Genomic DNA, 21,024 nt, shown 5'->3' with positions numbered 1-21,024 from the left:
TCTGCCTGGAGTTTGCATGTTCTCCCTGTGCCTGTGTGGGTTTCCTCTGAGTGCTCCAGTTTCCTCCCACACTCCAAAGACATGCGGGTCCAAAATTGTCCCTAGTGTATGAATGGGGACCTTGAGGGTAGGGACCAATGTGAGTGTGCAATGTACAGGGATAGGGACAATTGTAGACACTCACTCAGGTTGAACTGGATGGACTGGTGTCTTTATTCAACCTTACTATGTAACTCCCATCCATGGAGTGTCCGTGTCACATCCTGTTGAGTTTTTGGGAAAGGAAGTGAGAGGGGTTCATCCATGGGGGGCACTTGTTGTCTCCATGGCAACCATCTTAGGCCCCTTTCCCACGAGGCGGACTCCGCTTCCACAGAGTCCGCCGGCTCAGTGGGAGATCTCTCCGTTGATCTCCGCTGAGCCGGCTGATGACAGGTCCCTCTCTGCTCACCGAGCGGGGGAGGGGCTTGTCCAGAGCCACTGGTCTCTATGGAGAGATCGGATGAAAACATACAGATCTCACCCGATCCGCCAGCGACGGATCCGGACGTAGGGCCATCCGTCTGCTTTTGGCGGATCGGACCGCGTCGGATGTCAGCTGACATGTCTCCGCTGACATCCGTCACTCCATAGACCAGCATGGAGTGCCCGGTCAGGTACATACAAAACTGACAGGCGGACCTGAGCGGTCCATCAATGTGAAAGGGGCCTGAGAGGTGATTTTCTCTCACTTCGGAGAGATTTCCTTTGACTTCCTGTTGCGTTTGTGGGACAGGAAGTGAGGGGGAACCCCTCCACAGCTGCACACAGCCACATAATAAAAACCCGTCAGGGGGTTTAACCCTTTTCTTTAGCACAGGAGGTAAATGTTTTTGCACAATGATAAGCTTGGCCACAGTCTGGGGATCATGTCCCGGGCTGCCCTCACACTGCCTGACATGTTTGGAGTGCATGTTTTGTCCTACAGACAGCTGCTCTTTACAAAACACCCCGGGGACAAAACTGGGGGGGAAGTCTGAGCTCATTCTCTTCCTCGAAAAAACAAACAGGCAATATAAAGGGCAGCCCGTCTCCATGGAGACGTCTCACAGCAGAAGAGGCGGAAGGGACGTGAGGACCCCCTCCCCGCTCAGGTGACCACTCACATGACCAAAGAAGGGTCAGCGCAGGGCGGGGCCGAAGAAGGTGCAGGGGCGGGGCTGCACTGTGAGTGGCGGAGACGCGGCTAGCAGTGTCAGCGGGTGGGGCGGGGCTGAGGCGGTGAGGGCTGTAGGTAGGAAGGCGGTAGGGCGGGGCTGAGGGCTGGCTGGGCGGGGCTCTAGGTGAAGAGAGACGTGTGTATGTAGGAAGGCGGTAGGGCGGGGCTGAGTGCTGTCAGGGCGGGGCTCTAGGTGAAGAGAGACGTGTGTAGGTAGGAAGGAGGTGAGAGGCGGGTGACGTCATGTCGGGGGCGGGGCTCTAGGTAATGTCATGGTGCCGCCCTCCCCAGGTGAGCTCAGTCGCTCGGTGTTGTAGGCGATGAGCTCGGTGCCGGACTGGGTTCTGGTCTCAGTGACCGCGGCTCTAGTGGTCTTCCTTTTGCTGGCTCTGTTTGGTTTAGGGGCGGGGTTCCGGAGGCGGGGCATTAAGCTGTGAAGGGGGTGGGAGGGGCTGACCACAGTCCAGTGGTTGTCAGTGCATACAGAGCGTGGTCAGCGGGTGAAGATGAGCTCGGTGCCGGACTGGGTGTTGATCTCGCTGATCGCTGTGCTCATCGGCCTCCTCCTGCTCACTCTCTTTGGATTGGCCGTCTATTCGGGGCTGCTGACCGAGGTGGAGGTGAGGGCGGGGCCGCCGCCGATCCGCGGGGTGGTGGTCGCCTACAAGTTCCGTGTGGGACCGTACGACGAGAGCGGAAACCTTTATACGGAGAGCGTCAGCCTGGCGCCAAAACTGGTCTCTGTCGGGGTCTACTACGACAACCCCATGAAGGTGAGAAGGGGGAGGGGAATATGGGGGAGGGGGGGCAGTAGAGGGCACTGAAGGGTTAGAAGGGGATATTGAGAGGTTGGGGCAGTAGAGGGTATTAGAGGGGCCAAGGGGTAAGAAGGGGATATGGAGAGATTGGGGCAGTAGAGGGTATTGGAGGGGCCAAGGGGTAAGAAGGGGATATGGAGAGATTGGGGCAGTAGAGGGTATTGGAGGGGCCAAGGGGTAAGAAGGGGATATGGAGAGATTGGGGCAGTAGAGGGTATTGGAGGGGCCAAGGGGTAAGAAGGGGATATGGAGAGATTGGGGCAGTAGAGGGTATTGGAGGGGCCAAGGGGTAAGAAGGGGATATGGAGAGATTGGGGCAGTAGAGGGTATTGGAGGGGCCAAGGGGTAAGAAGGGGATATGGAGAGATTGGGGCAGTAGAGGGCACCAGAAGGCCTGGGGTAAAAAGAGGATATGGATAGGCTGGGGTAGTAGAGGGTCCTGTGGTTAAAAAAAAAAGGATTTGAAAAGCATGGGTCAGTAGATGAGGCCGTGATCAGTCTGTATGGGTGATGACCAGGTCCAGGGCGGTCCATGAGGGTGATCATGGGGTCCAGGGTGAGAAGAGGTCCATAGGGTTGATGATGGGTTCCAGGGTGGTCTATGGGGGAGATGGTGGGGTCCAGGGTGGGAAGGAGAGGTTCATGGGGGTGATGGTAGGGTCTAGGGGGAGATGGTGGGGTCCTGGGTAAGAAAGAGGAGCTCATGGGGTTGATGGTGGGACCTAGGGGGAAATGGTGGGTTCCTGGGTGAGAAGGGGAGGTACATGGGGGAGATGGTGGGGTCCTGGGTGAGAAGGAGAGATCCATGAGGGTGATGGGGTCCTGGGTGAGAAGGAGAGATCCATGAGGGTGATGGGGTCTAGGGGGAGATTGTGGGGTCCTGGGTGAGAAGGAGAGATCCATGAGGGTGATGGGGTCTAGGGGGAGATGGTGGGGTCCTGGGTAAGAAGGGGAGGTACATGGGGGGTGATGTGGTCTAGGGGGAGATGGTGGGGTCCTGGGTAAGAAAGAGGAGCTCATGGGGTTGATGGTTGGACCTAGGAGGAAATGGTGGGGTCCTGGGTGAGAAGGGGAGGTACATGGGGGGTGATGTGGTCTAGGGGGAGATGGTGGGGTCCTGGGTAAGAAAGAGGAGCTCATGGGGTTGATGGTTGGACCTAGGAGGAAATGGTGGGGTCCTGGGTGAGAAGGGGAGGTACATGGGGGTGATGTGTTCTAGGGGGAGATGGTGGGGTCCTGGGTCAGAAGGGGAGATCTGTGAGGGTGATGGTGGGGCCCGGAGAAGGGAGACAGAGGGGGGCCCCGGGTGAAGTGGGGTAAAACTAGTGTTGGGGCATTTATGTCGGACGTGTTGTTGGCGTTGGGTGAGGATGTCGCACATGGCGGAGGGCTGGGATTATCTATTTCTGTAGGTAGAACATCCTAGAACATTCCTCAGTATTATTGGAATAGTACATTTCGCTTTGTATCGTCTCTTTATTGCCCCGTCAGGCCGGGGTCACCTCAACGTGTTTTTTTTTTTTTTCTCTGCACTTCAGTAATGTGGGGGGGGGGGGGTGTCTTTGTAATAAGTTGCAGTCGGTTGCACCCGGGCTGGGAGATACAGAAATACATAGCAACCCATCCCAGGGGGGGATCACCAGGTTATTATAAGAGCAAGCACGTCTCTGGGGGCAACACTGAACCGCCTCCCTGGAGCGCCACTCGTACACGATACTGGAACTCAGGTGTGCAGCGGGAGCTTTACACCTACGCCAACCCTGGGCTTCACCTTCTCCGCTCACAGATGATAGGGGGGGGGCAGTAAAGAGACCCCGTCATGCCTTGCTTTTAAAATACCAACTTCTCTAGTTGCCCCTTTGCTCCTCGAGACGAGTCCGCCATGAGCTGGACGTAACTATGGTTGGTGGTGCGTACAGTAAACGCAACGCCGCTCCCGTGTACGGGAGATGTTTATGTGTAAACGCAGCGCAGTGTGTACAGCACAGAACACTTGTTTATTGTGCGGCAAAGTCCTGCCTTGTGTGCCGCCACTTTCCAGATTGTTCTGATGTTATACGGGGCCTTGAAAAAGTATTCATACCCCTTGGAATTTCCCACATTTTCTCATGTTGCAACCAAAAACATAAATGTATTTTATTGGGATTTTATGTGATGGACCAACACAAAGTGGCACATAATTGTGAAGTGGAAAGAAAATGATACAAATAAATAAGTGAAAAGTGTGTGGGGAGGGGCATTTGTATGGCGCCCCCCGGAGTCAATACTTTGTAGAACCCCCTTTCTCTACAAGTCTCTTTGGGGGTGTCTCTACCAGCTTTGCCCATCTAGAGAGGACATTTCTGCCCATTCTTCTTCTTTGTAAAATATCTCAAGCTCTGTCAGATTGGATGGAGAGCGTCTGTGATCAGCAATTTTCAAGTCTTGCCACAGATTCTCAATGGGATTTAGGTCTGGACTGTGACTGGGCCATTCTAACACATGAATATGCTTTGATGTAAACCATTCCATTGTAGCTCTGGCTGGATGTTTTCGGGTCGTTGTCCTGCTGGAAGGGGAACCTCCACCCCGGTCTCAAGTCTTTTGCCGACTCCAACAGGTTTTCTTCTAAGATTGTCCTGTATTTGTCTCCATCCATCTTCCCATCAACTCTGACCAGCTTCCCTGTCCCTGCTGAGGAAAACCATCCCCACCACATGATGCTGCCACCACCATGTCTCACGGTGGGGATGGTGTGTTCAGGGGGATGGGCGGTGTTAGTTTCCCCCACACATAGCGTTTTGCTTTTAGGCCATAAAGTTGAATTTTGGTCTCCTCTGACCAGATCACCTTCTTCCACATGTTTGCTGCCCCCTCCCCCACATGGCTTCTCACAAACTACAAACAGGACTTCTTATGACTTTCTTTCTCCAATGTCTTTCTTCTTGTCACTCTTCCATAAAGGGCAGATTTGTGGAGAGACGACTAATAGTTGTCCTGTGGACAGATTCTCCCCCCTGAGCTGTGGATCTCTGCAGCTCCTCCAGAGTTACCATGGACCTCTTGGCTCTTCTCTGATGAATGCTCTCCTTGCCCGGCCCGGTCAGTTTAGGTGGACGGCCATGTCTTGGTAGGTTTGCGGTTGTGCCATACTCTTCCCATTTTCCGATGACGGATTGAACAGAGCTCCGTGAGATGGTCAAAGCTTGAGAGATTTTCTTTTATAACCTGACACTGCTTTATACTTCTCCACAACTTTATCCCTGACCTGTGTTCCTTTGCCTTCATGATGCTGTTTGTTCACTAAAGTTCTCTAACAAACCTCTGAGGGCTTCACAGAACAGCTGTATTTATACAGAGATTAAATTACACACAGGTGGACTCTATTTACTAATTAGGTGACTTCTGAAGGCAATTGGTTCCACTAGATTTTAGTTAGGGGTATCAGAGTAAAGGGGGCGCCATACAAATGCCCCCCACACACACACACACACACACTTTTCACATATTTATTTGTAAACATTTTTTAAATCCATTTATCATTTTCCTTCCACTTTACAATTATGAGCCACTTTGTGTTGGTCTATCACATAAAATCCCAATAAAATACATTTACATTTTTGGTTGTAACATGATACAATGTGGAGGATTTCAAGGGGTATGAATACTTTTTCAAGGCACTGTACAATGTTGCATTTACGATGACCACAAACCAGCTGCCTGTCCCCTCTTCAACAAGCTTTATTGCTCGTAGTGCAAACTGAGCAAACTCTTTCAAATGGGCGGCCGTTGTGGGCAGTATGTGATTTTTATTTATTTATTTATTTTTTAACTTGGGGTGCCGAGTTTTACAATCAGAACCGTCTTTCATACTTCGCACATAACGTCAGCGGGGCCACTTTGGAGCGTTGTGTCATTGCACGCGATTGCGCCATTACAGGGGTGAGGAGGCGTTATAACATCTCCTCCTTGCTGCCTGTGAAGTGCCCTCTAAAAAAGCGATCTGAACGTGAATGGCTCTTTAGAGGGCACCCCAGATGAGAAAGCCAGATCATAACTTGTCGCTCATCACCGGACCCCCTCCTTCTCTATAGATGTTTCATCCCTAGTCATGAGTAGGAGGGTCTAGCAGTCTGTCTTTGTAAGTTTGTACTACTTGCAATAAAGCTTGTTGGATATCAAGGGGAAAAAAAACGCAGTCTGTATCTGAAATGCAACATTGTTTAAGCAATCCAGAGAATGTCGGCTTACAATGTTATACAACGTTGCAATAAAACAGCTGTTGTGTGTGTGTTTTTTTTTTTTTTTTTTTTTTTCTTGATGTCCAACAAGCTTTATTGTAAGTAGTGCAAACTTACAAAGCCAGACTGACAAACTGCTGACCGCCAGACCCAACTGCCACTGACTAAACCTCTATTGGGTAGAAATGAGTCGGTGACCAATAAAGCTTGTTGGACATCAAGAAATGTTTTCCCAGCAGGACCCACGGCAAAAACATTTTTCAGATTTGTTTTTTTCCTATCCCTACTCCATCCAAAACCAAGAAACAAAATTGGGCTTCAATACATTGTAATTTAAAATGAAGGGGAAGTTATTTGGATTTCCCCCGTTAAGCCTCTTTGTGGACCATGGATGTGTCACATGACGGGTTTCTCCTCTTTCTTTTTTTTTTTTTTTTTTCCAGGTTCCGGTGGAGTTCTGCAGGTACATAGTGGGCAGTATCCTGAGCGAAGGCGATGAGAAACCGTTGCCGGATCACGTCCGAATATTCCGCAAACACGGCTTCAAGTTCTGCGTCTTGCCAGAGGTGAACCACGCGGTGATGGCCACCTTCCCGTACACCACGCCCTTCTCCATACAGCTCGCCACCACGCGGGTGCACCCTGCGTTGGAGCGCTACGTCAAGGTAATCCTTACTGTAGGACCCTTGGTAGGATTACACCTACTTCTGTTTCAGCACATGCAAAAAAGACAGTGCAGTCAGTGATCCATGGGGGTCAGGTCATGGTCTCAAGGTCTGTCAGTCTTGGCGATCACATGATAGTCCACCTTCTGGTCACCTGAGCTCTTTGCATTTTTGGGGATTACATCATGTGCCCCTTTTGGGGATCACAAGCTAGTCTGCTTCCCCATCACATGGACTCTGTCAGTCTTGGGGATCACATGATAGTCCACCTTCTGGTCACGTGGTCTCTAGCAGTTTTGAGGTTCACAAGTTGGTCCACCTCCTGGTCACATGTCCTCGGTCAGTCTTGGGGAATCACATGTTGGTCCACCTCCAGGTACATGGTCTTTGGCAACCTTAGGGATGCATGATACTCCACCTTCTGGTCACATGGTCTCTGTCAGTCTTGGGGTTCACATGATGGTTCACCCCCTGGTCACATGGTCTCTAGCAGTTTTGAGGTTTACATGATGGTCCATCTCCTGGGACATGGTCTTGGCCAGTGTTGGGGCCACATGATAGTCCACCTCCTCATCACATGGACCTTTGCAAGTCTTGTTGTTCACAATGATGGTTTGCCACGTGGTCTCTGTCAGTCTTGGGGATCACATGATGGTCCACCTCCTGATCACATGGTCTTTAGAAGTCTTGTTAGTCACACGGTAGTCCATCTTCTGGTCACATGGTCTCTATCCATCTTGGGGATTACACGATCATTTGCCTCCTGGCCACTTGGCCTCAGTCAGTCTTGGGGATCACATGATGGTCCACCTCCTGGTCACATGGTCTCTAGAAGTTTTGAGGTTTACATGATGGTCCATCTCCTGGTACATGGACTTTTGTCAGTTTTGGGGTTCACAGTGATGATTCGTCACATGGTCTCTGTCAGTCTTGGGGATCACATGATAGTCCACCTTCTGGTCACGTGGTCTCTAGCAGTTTTGAGGTTCACAAGTTGGTCCACCTCCTAGTCACATGTCCTCGGTCAGTCTTGGGGAATCACATGTTGGTCCACCTCCAGGTACATGGTCTTTGGCAACCTTAGGGACACATGATACTCCACCTTCTGGTCACATAGTCTCTGTCAGTCTTGGGGTTCACATGATAGTCCACCTTCTGGTCACCTGAACTCTTTGCATTTTTGGGGATTACATCATGTGCCCCTCTTGGGGATCACATGATTGCCCACTTCCTAGTCACATGGTCTCAGTCAGTCTTGGGGATCACAAGCTAGTCCGCCTCCCCATCACATGGACTCTGTCAGTCTTGGGGATCACATGATAGTCCACCTTCTGGTCACGTGGTCTCTAGCAGTTTTGAGGTTCACAAGTTGGTCCACCTCCTAGTCACATGTCCTCGGTCAGTCTTTGGGAATCACATGTTGGTCCACCTCCAGGTACATGGTCTTTGGCAACCTTAGGGACACATGATACTCCACCTTCTGGTCACATGGTCTCTGTCAGTCTTGGGGTTCACATGATGGTTCACCTCCTGGTCACATGGTCTCTAGCAGTTTTGAGGTTTACATGATGGTCCATCTCCTGGGACATGGTCTTGGCCAATGTTGGGGTCAAATGATAGTCCACCTCCTCATCACATGGACCTTTGTCAGTCTTGGGGTTCACAATGATGGTTCGTCACATGGTCTCTGTCAGTCTTGGGGATCACATGGTCTTTAGAAGTCTTGTTAGTCACATGGTAGTCCATCTTCTGGTCACATGGTCTCTGTCCATCTTGGGGATTACACGATCATTTGCCTCCTGGCCACTTGGCCTCAGTCAGTCTTGGGGATCACATGATGGTTCACCTCCTGGTCACATGGTCTCTAGCAGTTTTGAGGTTTACATGATGGTCCATCTCCTGGTACATGGTCTTGGCCAGTGTTGGGGCCATATGATAGTCCACCTCCTCATCACATGGACTTTTGTCACTCTTGGGGTTCACAATGATGATTCGTCACATGGTCTCTGTCAGTCTTGGGAGTCACATAATAGTACACCTCCTTGTTACTAGATGTTTTGGGGTTCATAGGATGGTCCACCACCTGATCACATGGCCTCTGTCGGTCTTGGGGATCACATGATGGAACACTTCCTGGTCATATAGTCTTTAGCTATTTTGGGGTTCACATGATACTCCACCTTCAGGTCACATGGTCTCTGTCAGTATTGGAGATCACATGATAGACCACCTCCTGGTCACATGGTCTCTAGCTGTTTTAGGGTTCATGGTTGTCTACCTCCTGGGCACATGGTCTGTTTTGGGGTTCACATGATTGTTTACCTTCTGGTCACAAGGTCTCTGTCTGTCAGTCTTGAGGATCACATGATGGTCCACCTCCTGATCACATGGTCTTTAGAAGTCTTGTTGGTCACACGGTAGTCCATCTTCTGGTCTCATGGTCTCTGTCCATCTTGGGGATTACACGATCATTTGCCTCCTGGCCACTTGGCCTCGGTCAGTCTTGGGGAATCGCATGATGGTCCACCTTCTGGTCACATGGAGTTTATTAGTCGTGGGAATCAAGTTCTGTGGCTCAGTCACTGCAGTCTTGCCATGCTGTTGAATATTGTGAAAGCTGCAGAGAGGCCGTGGCGTGGAGTGATAGGAGGAAGGAGTTCTGGCTGCAGGGACCTCTAATCCAGCACCATTGATGGTGCCTGCACTGGCCGGTCCCCTGGCACTGTTGGCACTCCTCTTGTGCATCACGAGTGGACCCCACCAGTGGACAGCCAATAACTCCTCCCAAGTGCCAGCCCACTGTGGCATCGGGACTGAGAGCTCTTGAGAAGAGTACTGAGGCCGGGTGCTGTGATGTTTTTAGGGAGCCGTGTACAGCATCCCGCTGGCCCCTCCCACCAGCCATGAGCTGCCTGCATTGAATAGAAAAAAAAAAACTGAGACCCAGTGATGACATCACTGTGTCCAAAATAAGGTTTGTAATGAAAAGGGAAAGGTTTCATTTAAAAATGGAGGAAGGGAGAGATTTTTCCCTGCACTTTACCAACCCTCATTTTAGCAATGCATATACTTTATTTATTTATTTTGCACGTTATTTATAAACCTAATGAATTTAAAGACAATTGGTTGAGCCCTGCGTTTGTTCTCGCTCTGTATTGCGGCCTGTGTGTAGCTTTTCCACCCTGCGATGTCCACACACAGCATCCTCCAACATGCAGACATACATGTATACATTGATTGGAGACGTCTTACATGTTGGAGGTACCTGCACTGCAGCTCTGTTACAGCTTTTGTGTACAGACCCGGGAACTCAGCACAGGGATGGTGGGAGCCCCTCATAATGGGCACAGCGGGTGTACAGACCCGGGAACTCAGCACAGGGATGGTGGGAGCCCCTCATAATGGGCACAGCGGGTGTACAGACCCGGGAACTCAGCACAGGGATGGTGGGAGCCCCTCATAATGGGCACAGCGGGTGTACAGACCCGGGAAGTCAGCACAGGGATGGTGGGAACCCCTCATAATGGGCACAGCGGGTGTACAGACCCAGAAACTCAGCACAGGGATGGTGGGAACTCCTCATAATGGGCACAGCGGGTGTACAGACCCGGGAACTCAGCACAGGGATGGTGGGAACCCCTCATAATGGGCACAGCGGGTGTACAGACCCAGAAACTCAGCACAGGGATGGTGGGAACTCCTCATAATGGGCACAGCGGGTGTACAGACCCGGGAACTCGGCACAGGGATGGTGGGAGCCCCTCATAATGGGCACAGCGGGTGTACAGACCCGGGAACTCGGCACAGGGATGGTGGGAGCCCCTCATAATGGGCACAGCGGGTGTACAGACCCGGGAACTCAGCACAGGGGTGGGGGGAACCCCTCATAATGGGCACAGCGGGTGTACAGACCCGGGAACTCAGCACAGGGATGGTGGGAACCCCTCATAATGGGCACAGCGGGTGTACAGACCCAGAAACTCAGCACATGGATGGTGGGAACTCCTCATAATGGGCACAGCGGGTGTACAGACCCGGGAACTCAGCACAGGGATGGTGGGAGCCCCTCATAATGGGCACAGCGGGTGTACAGACCCGGGAACTCAGCACAGGGATGGTGGGAACCCCTCATAATGGGCACAGCGGGTGTACAGACTCGGGAACTCAGCACAGGGATGGTGGGAGCCCCTCATAATGGGCACAGCGGGTGTACAGACCCGGGAACTCAGCACAGGGATGGTGGGAACTCCTCATAATGGGCACAGCGGGTGTACAGACCCGGGAACTCAGCACAGGGATGGTGGGAACCCCTCATAATGGGCACAGCGGGTGTACAGACTCGGGAACTCAGCACAGGGATGGTGGGAGCCCCTCATAATGGGCACAGCGGGTGTACAGACCCGGAAACTCAGCACAGGGATGGTGGGAACTCCTCATAATGGGCACAGCGGGTGTACAGACCAGGGAACTCAGCACAGGGATGGTGGGAACCTCTCATAATGGGCACAGCGGGGGTACAGACCCGGGAACTCAGCACAGGGATGGTGGGAACCCCTCATAATGGGCACAGTAGGTGTACAGACCCGGGAACTCAGCACAGGGATGGTGGGAACTCCTCATAATGGGCACAGCGGGTGTACAGACCAGGGAACTCAGCACAGGGATGGTGGGAACCTCTCATAATGGGCACAGCGGGGGTACAGACCCGGGAACTCAGCACAGGGATGGTGGGAACCCCTCATAATGGGCACAGCGGGTGTACAGACCCGGGAATTCAGCTGGATGATGAAAAGCTTAACTATATGACAACCCCCTGCTTACACTGATGATCAGTTGTGGACAGGGTGATCGTGTTTTGATATTTCTGTGTTTATTGGAAATAATAAATCGTCTACACTGTTTCCTTTTTTGTATCTGATTTTTTTTTTTTATTTGACTTTCTTGCTTGAGCTCAGCCCTGAGGAAATCCCTTTTGTAGTCCCCTGCAGATGTAGGTCATCATCCATTAGATGGCATGTGGACACAACGTATTGGGGACAGCGATGGGTTCCGCACACACAATGAGAGATTGGGGGGAGGTGGCAAATTTTGGCAGTGGTAGAGGAGGTGTAAATTGCTGCTTGCGGTCTGTACGCAGGTGAAAATGAGATCTGAGACTGAGAGGAGCCGAGAAATGCAGGGAAGAGGAGAGAGAAAAGAATCTCCCCTCCCGACGCTCTCCCTTTCCTTCATCAGTTTGTGATTTTTCTATCCATTTCCTCTGACCTCCAACCCCTACCTGTCCCCCATCCATAACCCCTGCCCCCCCCCCCCCTCCCCGCCCTCTCTCTGGTCTCCCCCGCCCTCCCTCCTCGCCCTCTCTCTGGTCTCCCCCGCCCTCCCTCCTCGCCCTCTCTCTGGTCTCCCCCGCCCTCCCTCCTCCTGGTCTCCCTCGCCCTCCTCCTGGTCTCCCCTGCCCTCCCTCCTCGCCCTCTCTCTGGTCTCCCCTGCCCTCCCTCCTCGCCCTCTCTCTGGTCTCCCCCGCCCTCCCTCCTCGCCCTCTCTCTGGTCTCCCCCGCCCTCCCTCCTCGCCCTCTCTCTGGTCTCCCCCGCCCTCCCTCCTCGTCCTCTCTCTGGTCTCCCCCGCCCTCCCTCCTCGTCCTCTCTCTGGTCTCCCCCGCCCTCCCTCCTCGTCCTCTCTCTGGTCTCCCCCGCCCTCCCTCCTCGCCCTCTCTCTGGTCTCCCCCGCCCTCCCTCCTCGCCCTCTCTCTGGTCTCCCCCGCCCTCCCTCCTCGCCCTCTCTCTGGTCTCCCCCGCCCTCCCTCCTCGCCCTCTCTCTGGTCTCCCCCGCCCTCCCTACTCGCCCTCTCTCTCCGTCTCCCCCCCCTTCGTCTCTCTGTCTCTCTCTCGTCCCTCTCCCTCCCCCCCCCAGCGCCGATGGATCTCTTGTCCACTCCTCCCCCTGGATTTTCTAGATCCGACTTGTATTTTAATGAGTCAGATCCAGCTGGGAATGAAATTTTAATGAGTTTGCTGTGAATTGTGGTGTCTCCAGCACCGAGGGGTGAACAGCTGCAGTCCGGCCCCCGCTCACATCTTCTCCTGTGCGAAGACGGCTAATAAACGTGTTTTGCTCTATAGATAGAAACCTAAACTTTATCCAAGAGATTCCGCAGCGCGAGCGTCTATCACACGGGATGCTGATTGCTGGTGTGATATCAGTGCTGTCTACATATCCCGAGTCTGTCATCGGAGACGAGAAAGTGTCAGCTCTTCACCACAGTCTGAGGAGTCCCAACAATTAACACTATGAATTCTGCTGGTACATTCAGTCTTATCTCTGAGTGGGGGTCTCCCTCTGTCTCCTCTCCTGAAATACTCTGCTCCTTCCCCTAATTCTCCTCTCCTGAAATACTCTGCTGGAGGACTCTGCTCCTTTCTCTATAACTCTCCTCTCCTGAAATACTCTGCACTGCTGGAGGCCTCTGCTTCTTCCTCTATAACTCTCCTCTCCTGAAATACTCTCCTCTCCTGAAATACTCTGCTCCTTCCTCTAACTCTCCTCTCCTGAAATTCTCTGACTTGGGGGATCACCAGTTGCATTGTATTCCAGTCCTTAGTCTGGTGTCTGTTCTGCGGTCGATAAGAACGTGCCTCCATCAGCTCGCACACACGGGCCCCGGGGCCCCAGCTGTGACAGGTGTGCCATAAATGAGATGCCGGAAATGTCAGTTCACTAATCTCTATTGATTGCATAATGTCTGCATTGTTATCCCAGCGCTGTGGTGCCCCCCTCCCCCATCGGAGAGCATGGATGGGGTCTTCTTTTAATGAGCTGTCTGAGCCGGCCGCTCCTGGGCACAACTGCAGCATCACCACGGGGCTCCCGCCTCTAATTGGGCCATAAGGGGGAGCAAGGAGGGAGGAGGGGACCCCCTACCAAGCCACGCCGCTGCACTCCACAGCACCATTCCTCCGCTGTCTTCCTCGTATGCTCCATCTATTAACGCTAACATGTTGGCACTGACTTCCATATGTGCAAAGAGCACTGGCGGCATGCTGAAATGCCGCAACCAATCGCCACCCAGCATTGTACATTGTAATGTACTGATACTGACATATTCAGGGTCATGTTTGTCATAGTTGGCATCTGGGGGGCTGAAACACCCACTGGCCTATATCTCCAGGAGACTCCACTGGTAAGATACAGTATATCACCCCATAGTTCCTGGCTGGGACACTGTTCACCTTGGCAGGCATTGAGAAGCACAGGGATGGTGGGAACCCCTCATAATGGGCACAGCGGGTGTACAGACCCGGGAACTTGGCACAGGGATGGTGGGAACCTCTCATAATGGGAACAGCGGATGTACAGACCTGGGAACTCAGCACAGAGATGGTGGGAACCCCTCATAATGGGCACAGCGGGTGTACAGACCCAGGAACTCAGCACAGGATGGTGGGAACCTCTCATAATGGGAACAGCGGGTTTACAGACCCGGCAACTCGGCACAGGGATGGTGGGAACCCCTCATAATGGGAACAGCGGGTGTACAGACCCGGGAACTCGGCACAGGGATGGTGGGAACCCCTCATAATGGGAACAGCGGGTGTACAGACCCGGGAACTCAGCACAGGGATGGTGGGAACCTCTCATAATGGGCACAGCGGGTGTACAGACCCGGGAACTCAGCACACAGGGATGGTGGGAACCTCTCATATGGGCACAGCGGGTGTACAGACCCGGGAACTCAGCACAGGGATGGTGGGAACCTCTCATAATGGGCACAGCGGGTGTACAGACCCGGGAACTCAGCACAGGGATGGTGGGAACCCCTCATAATGGGCACAGTGGGTGTACAGACCCAGGAACTCAGCACAGGGATGGTGGGAACCCCTCATAATGGGCACATAGATGGCAGGGAGTGTCGGGAGGAGAATGCACAGTCTAGTCCATGTATCAGCCCCTTGGAGGTGCTGCCACCTATTGGTACAACTGCATTTCTTCTTCTTCCAGGAGAGGAAGCTGTGTGCTCACCCGTACGTGGAGATCTACAAGGGAGATAAAATCATCTTCATGTGCCCTCTGGCCCGACAAGACGACTTCTACGTACCGGAGATGAAGGAGCTTATGCGGAAGGAGAGAGGAGAGCCGCCACCACTTGAGACTTCAGGTACCCCTCCATTTATTACCTCTGCTTGGTGGATAGTGCTGGAACCCCTTTATATGTTTATTTTACATTAGTATCAATGGTGGGGGGGGGGGGGGGGTGTCAGTATGGAGAACTGGCACTGTTATTGGGGGGGATGGAGTGAGTTTAGAACGTCGCACACTGTGATATTCAATGTCAGGTTTATAAAGCCAACACGTTTCAGGGGCTGTAACTCTGCTGCCTTCATCAGGGCTGAAATGCAACACAAACCATTGAAAATTATAGTAAAAAAAAAAAGTTTGATGTTCATCAATGTTGCAAATGATTTTGAAGGCTAAAAAAGATTTTGGCTGCTTCCCGCCGGGCAAAGCGGGAGCTTTCCCATCCTGGGTAGACATCCCATGAAATCCTCCCAGACGCGCGCCCTAGGGCCATACGATTTGTGCAAGGCGTCGGAGCCGCACGGGAACCCCTTCGTCAGGCATGATGATTCACGACCAATCACATGACAGTTACACGCAATGAATGGCTTTCATTCAGTACTATTGTGTGCTACTTGTGATTGGTTACAGTGATCACATGGTACAGACAGGGCCAATCGCAGCTTTACACAATGGTGCATAATGAATGGATGGATGCCATTTATAAAAATTATTTCTTATTTCAGCAACGATCGCTGTTATAAGCAATCGTAGTGTTAAAATAATAAAAATAAATCCTGATTATCTCCCCAGAGTAGTACACCGTCACTATGGTAACAGTATGTGTAAAAAAAAAAAAAAAAAAAAAAAAATAAAAAAATTTAAATACATTTTTAAGGGAGGAAAAAAGATGTCCTTTAGTAAAGCAGCACACATTACACAGATTAACACATTGTTACACATTTAACCCTTGATTACCTGAGATGTTAACCCCTTCCCTACCAGTGTCATTGGTACAGTGACAGTGTATAGTATTAGCACTGATCACTGTATTGGTGTCACTGGATGATGTCTGTGTCTGTCAGTTCCCACCCAGTGTCAGTTAGTGTCAGTCACACTGTCTTAGTCCTTGGCCGGTATTGAAGTGGTTTAAAAAATAAAAATTGGTGGTCAGTGCCACGTTAACCTTTTCACTTCCACTGGTCGTGGGGGGTGGGGGGGGGAGGGGGGGGGGGGGTCAAAAAAGTACCCCCCAAAGCTTTTGCTGAATTTAAATGTCCCATGAGGCTGTATAACTCCTTAAATAACCCCTTAGAATCCTCCCCCCAAAAATGAATGTCCCGCCCCCCCCCCCCCCACTCACACGCCAATATAAACGCACCCATGGGAGGAGCCTATGCAAGAAATAGTCACTTGCACTGCACAAGTCACCCGGAAGACCGAGGGACACCTTGTGGGCAAAAAGAAGTACTGCAGGGAGAGCTGCTAAAAAGATTATTGCAGCTTAACCACTTAAAGTGGAGCTCCACCCAAAAATTGGAACTTCTGCTTTTAAGCACTCCTTCGCCCCCTTACATGCCACATTTGGCATGTAGCTTTTTTTTTGGGGTGGGGTGGCAGCTTCATTAGGAGGGGGATTGCCTGTCCCACTTCCTCCTTCTGCCCAGGGACCGCCAAGGCCACTCCTCCTTTCGCCTTAGGCCGCCCCTCCCTCTAGGGGATCTCCTGGGACAATATTTATATATTATATAGTGAGCAGTCGTTAAGTGGTTAAAGCGGAGTTCCACCCAAAAATGGAACTTCCGCTTTAAAGGAAGGTGACCCCCCCCCCCCCCCCCACCACCCCGACATGTCACATTTGGTATATCATTTCTTTTTTTTGGGGGGGGGGGGGGGGGGTGGGAGCAAACCCCCCCATTTTTAATTTTTTTTTTTTTTTTTTCGAGGGTCCAAGCCCCCACCTCTCCCGTGGCGCTGGAAAGAAGTTCACCTCTTCCCACCCGCTCCGCAATGATCTGGGACATGTCACAGGTACCAGATTGCACAGCGAGCAGAGTGACTCGCGCATGCGCAGTGTGCCCACAGTGACAATGACGCAGAGAGGAGCGGGGCTTCGTCCCCCCACCCCCCCCCCCCCCCCCTGACACCGCTGGACCCTGGGACAGGTAAGTGTCCGATTATTAAAAGTCAGCAGTTGCAATATTTATAGCTGCTGACTTTTTTTTTTTTTTTATTAAATTTTTTTTTTCTTTTATAGTCGGAGTTCCGCTTTGAGCTGCTGTTTTTTTCGAAAACTTTCTAGGGGGCCTCTTGGATGTAAAAATTAAAAATTGCCCAGGGTTGGGCCTCACATCTCTTCTCTGCAGGGGGGGGGGGGGGGTCACATGTTTTATTCTTTATTTTTTTTTAGCAACAGAGTCTCTTTAAGCCCCCCTCCCCCTCCACAGGGCTGTTGGTGGTCCCTTCCCCCTGTTGCCCCCATGGGGGGTGGGGGGGGGTCGGATATTGGTCTCCCGTCGTCCTCCAGCTGCGTCAGGCACAATAGCATTATTTGTCACTTAATGACCCCCCGGAGCCCTTGTCACCGGCCACGGGGCAGCAGCTGTCACCGGCACCCCGACGTGGATGCGTCTCCCTCTGCCCCGGCTCCGGGCGCTTTTTCTCCGCTCGCCAAGGTCGTCGGGGGGGGGGGTTTTTTTTTTTGTCCTGTGCGGTTTTGTACGACGCGCGAGGGCTCAGATCTGGTTAATATGCAGGCGGGTGGGCAGGACGTGCCGTTGACACCCCTCATCCTCTCCCACTATTATTACCCGCGTGTGTTATTAGGCAGCTGCGCGCTGACGCACGCCACGGGGCGGGGGCAGGAGAAATGGCAGGTTATAATCTGCTGGGTGGGGGGGGGGGTGGGAGGCACACCTGTGACGGGGGGGGGGGGGAGAAAAAAAGAGTGAGATGTTAAACATGTTCTAAAATTAAGGAATCTGTGACAGAAAAGTCACAGAAATAAAGGAGAGGAAACTGGAAAGGAGAGCCGGGCGGGGATGATGTTTGGCCAACTTCTTAAAGGGGATGTTCATTCTTCAGAAATCGTCTCATTACAAGTGCAAATGTCTCCAGATCCGTGTAAGCGAGGCGGTGTGGGCTCAGGGGCCGCCCAGTGCCCGTGGGGGCCGGAGGGTCAGCGGGGTCAATACCGCGCCAAAAATGTAACCACGTCCTTTTTTATCTTCTTAGTTTTTGGCCACCTTTGGATACTGATGTAGAAATTCTTTCAGGAAGCTATGAAGGGCGGGGGCTTTATATGGTATGGGGGGGGCGGGGGCTTTATATGGTATGGGGGGGGGCGGGGGCTTTATATGGTATGGGGGGCGGGGTCTATTTTAGAGGGGAGAGAGTGTCAGTGGAAGAGGGTGCAAGGTACACTATATTACCAAAAGTATTGGGACGCCTGCCTTTACACACACATGAACTTTAATGGCATCCCAGTCTTAGTCCGTAGGGTTCAATATTGAGTTGGCTCCGCCCCTTTGCAGCTATAACAGCTTCACCTCTTCTGGGAAGGCCGTCCACAAGGTTTAGGAGAGTGTCTATGGGAATGTTTGACCATTCTTCCAGAAGTGCATGTGTGAGGTCAGGCACTGATGTTGGACGAGAAGGCCTGGATCACAGTCTCCGCTCTAATTCATCCCAAAGATGTTCTCTCAGGTTGAGGTCAGGACTCTGTGCAGGCCAGTCAAGTTCCTCCACCCCAAACTCGCTCATCCATGTCTTTATGGACCTTGCTTTGGGCACTGGTACAAATTATTTGGTGGAGGGAGGATTATGGCGTGGGGAGGGGGATTATTGTGTGGGGGTTGTTTTTCAGGGGTTGGGCTTGGCCCCTTAGTTCCAGTGAAGGGAACTCTTAAGGCGTCGGCATACCAAGACATTTTGGACAATTTCATTCTCCCAACTTTGTGGGGACAGTTTGGGGACGGCCCCTTCCTGTTCCAACATGACTGAGCACCAGTGCACAAAGCAAGGTCCCATAAAGACATGGATGAGCGAGTTTGGGGTGGAGGAACTTGACTGGCCTGCACAGAGTCCTGACCTCAACCCGATTAGAACACTTTTGGGATGAATTAAAGAGGAGACTTTGAGCCAGGCCTTCTCATCCAACATCATTGCCTGACCTCACAAATGTGCTTCTGGGAGAATGATCAAACATTTCCCATAGACACATCTCCTAAACCTTGTGGACGGCCTTCCCAGAAGAGGTGAAGCTGTTATAGCTGCGAAGGGCCAACTCAATATTGAACCTACGGATGGAATGAGGTGAAGAGTATGCAGGCTGAGGGGATGTAGGTGGGAAGGGGGGGGGGGGGGCGCATGGTAGGATGGGGTGCAGTGGAAGGGGGTGCAAGGTATGTAGGGGGGTGTAGAGGAAGGGGAGTGAAGAGTATGTAAAAGGGGGGAGGGATATGAATGGGAGGAGGTGCAAGGTATTTAGGGGGATGTGGAGGAAGGGGGTGAAGAGTATGTGGGAGGAGGGGCATGTGGATGGGAGGGGGTGTAGGGAAAGTGGGTGGAATAGGATGCAGGTAATGTACATGGGGGGGGGGGGGTAGCAGAGTTGGGAGGGAAATTGGGAAGTGGGGGTGCAGGAGATGTGTGGGTGGAGGAGTGACAGTGTATATATTACATAGAAGGGATACAAAGTAACGTTGTTTATAAACATTATTCAGACAGGAGATACACACGGTTACTTGTTTCTTTCTATCTCCTGTCTGATCAATGTTTATAAACAATGTTTCTTTGTATCCTTCTATCTCGAAGGACTCTAAGCTGCAGTCTATGACCTTTTTTTTTTTTCCCTTGGGTCCCCCTAGATTCTGAGCTGGACCCCCTGTTACTGGAAGATCAGCTGAGTTTGGAGTTGGTCTCTGAGAATCAGGAGAAAGAGAGCGAAAGCGTCCAGCCGAATGAACAGACCGACAGCGAGAAGAGTGAGAAGAGCCCCAGCGAGTCGGGGGCCAGCGCCTCCTCCTTCGAGGAGCTGGACTTGGACGGCACAAAGAGTCAGCCGGACAGCCAGGCGGTGTGGAGTAAAATGCCGGAACACGTGGGACAAGGAGAGTCCTGAGGAATGAGAGACTGAGGCCCGTGCCGGGCTCTGCGCTGTAGACGTCCTCAGAATAGTTTAGTAGCCATCCAATCAGACGCAGGGGGTAGGCGGCCGGTGGATGTACAGCAGACCTTTCATCCGCTTAGTTTACACATCAGAAGCACCGAAATTATTTCTGTGATTTTTATTTTTTATTTTTATTTTTTCTCATATTTATTAAGAAGTGACTGGCCCTCCCGGGATGTGTTTTTCTTTGAGAAGGGAATTCGCTGCAGTTTAGGGACCCCATAGATCAGGGGACCCCATAGATCAGGGGACCCCATAGATCAGGGGACTCCAAGCTTTATAAACAAAGTGCCAGTATACTGTTCTTCAGACTTTAGGGGGGCTGGACTGTGGCCAGCGGGGGGGGGGGTAGACAATGTCCTGGTGTCAGGGGGAGGAAACAATGCCCTATATTTTTGGTGTTAGAGAAATAGTGCCCCCATCATTGGTATCACTGGAAGGGATAGTGTCGTATCATTGGGTGGAATAGTGCCCAGTGCCCCATCATTGGTGTCAGTAAGAAGAATAGCATCATTAGAATCAGTGGGAGGAATAGTGCCCCATCATTGGTATCAGTGGGTGGAATAGTGCCGTATCATTGGGTGGAATAGTGCCCCATTATTGGTGTCAGTAAGAAGAATAGCACCCCATCATTGGTATCAGTGGGTGGAATAGTGCCCCATCATTGGGTGGAATAGTGCCCCATCATTGGGTGGAATAGTGCCCCATCATTGGTATCATTGGGTGGAATAGTGCCCCGTCATTGGGTGGAATAGTGCCCCGTCATTGGGTGGAATAGTGCCCCGTCATTGGGTGGAATAGTGCCCCATCATTGGGTGGAATAGTGCCCCATCATTGGGTGGAATAGTGCCCTATCATTGGGTGGAAATAGTGCCCCATCATTGGTATCATTGGGTGGAA

General features: G+C 51.9%; 1 protein-coding gene across 1 annotated transcript; it reads left to right on the top strand.

The window, feature by feature from the left end:
* Positions 1-1,372: 1,372 nt before the first annotated feature.
* TEX264 (testis expressed 264, ER-phagy receptor) lies at positions 1,373-20,121 on the top strand. Its single transcript, XM_077451498.1, has 4 exons — positions 1,373-1,971; positions 6,680-6,901; positions 14,898-15,054; positions 19,823-20,121. Exons 1-4 carry the CDS (start codon positions 1,705-1,707, stop codon positions 20,074-20,076), a joined length of 900 nt encoding a protein of 299 aa, XP_077307624.1. The 5' UTR covers positions 1,373-1,704; the 3' UTR covers positions 20,077-20,121.
* The last annotated feature ends 903 nt before the right edge of the window (positions 20,122-21,024 follow it).

Source organism: Lithobates pipiens, unplaced genomic scaffold (assembly GCF_037356315.1).
Source record: "Lithobates pipiens isolate NorthernLeopardFrog02 unplaced genomic scaffold, aLitPip1_a1.2 Scaffold_23, whole genome shotgun sequence".
Classification (NCBI taxonomy): Eukaryota; Metazoa; Chordata; class Amphibia; order Anura; family Ranidae; genus Lithobates; species Lithobates pipiens.
Note: the sequence above shows the minus strand (reverse complement) of the source record. Positions and strands in the feature narration are given on the sequence as shown.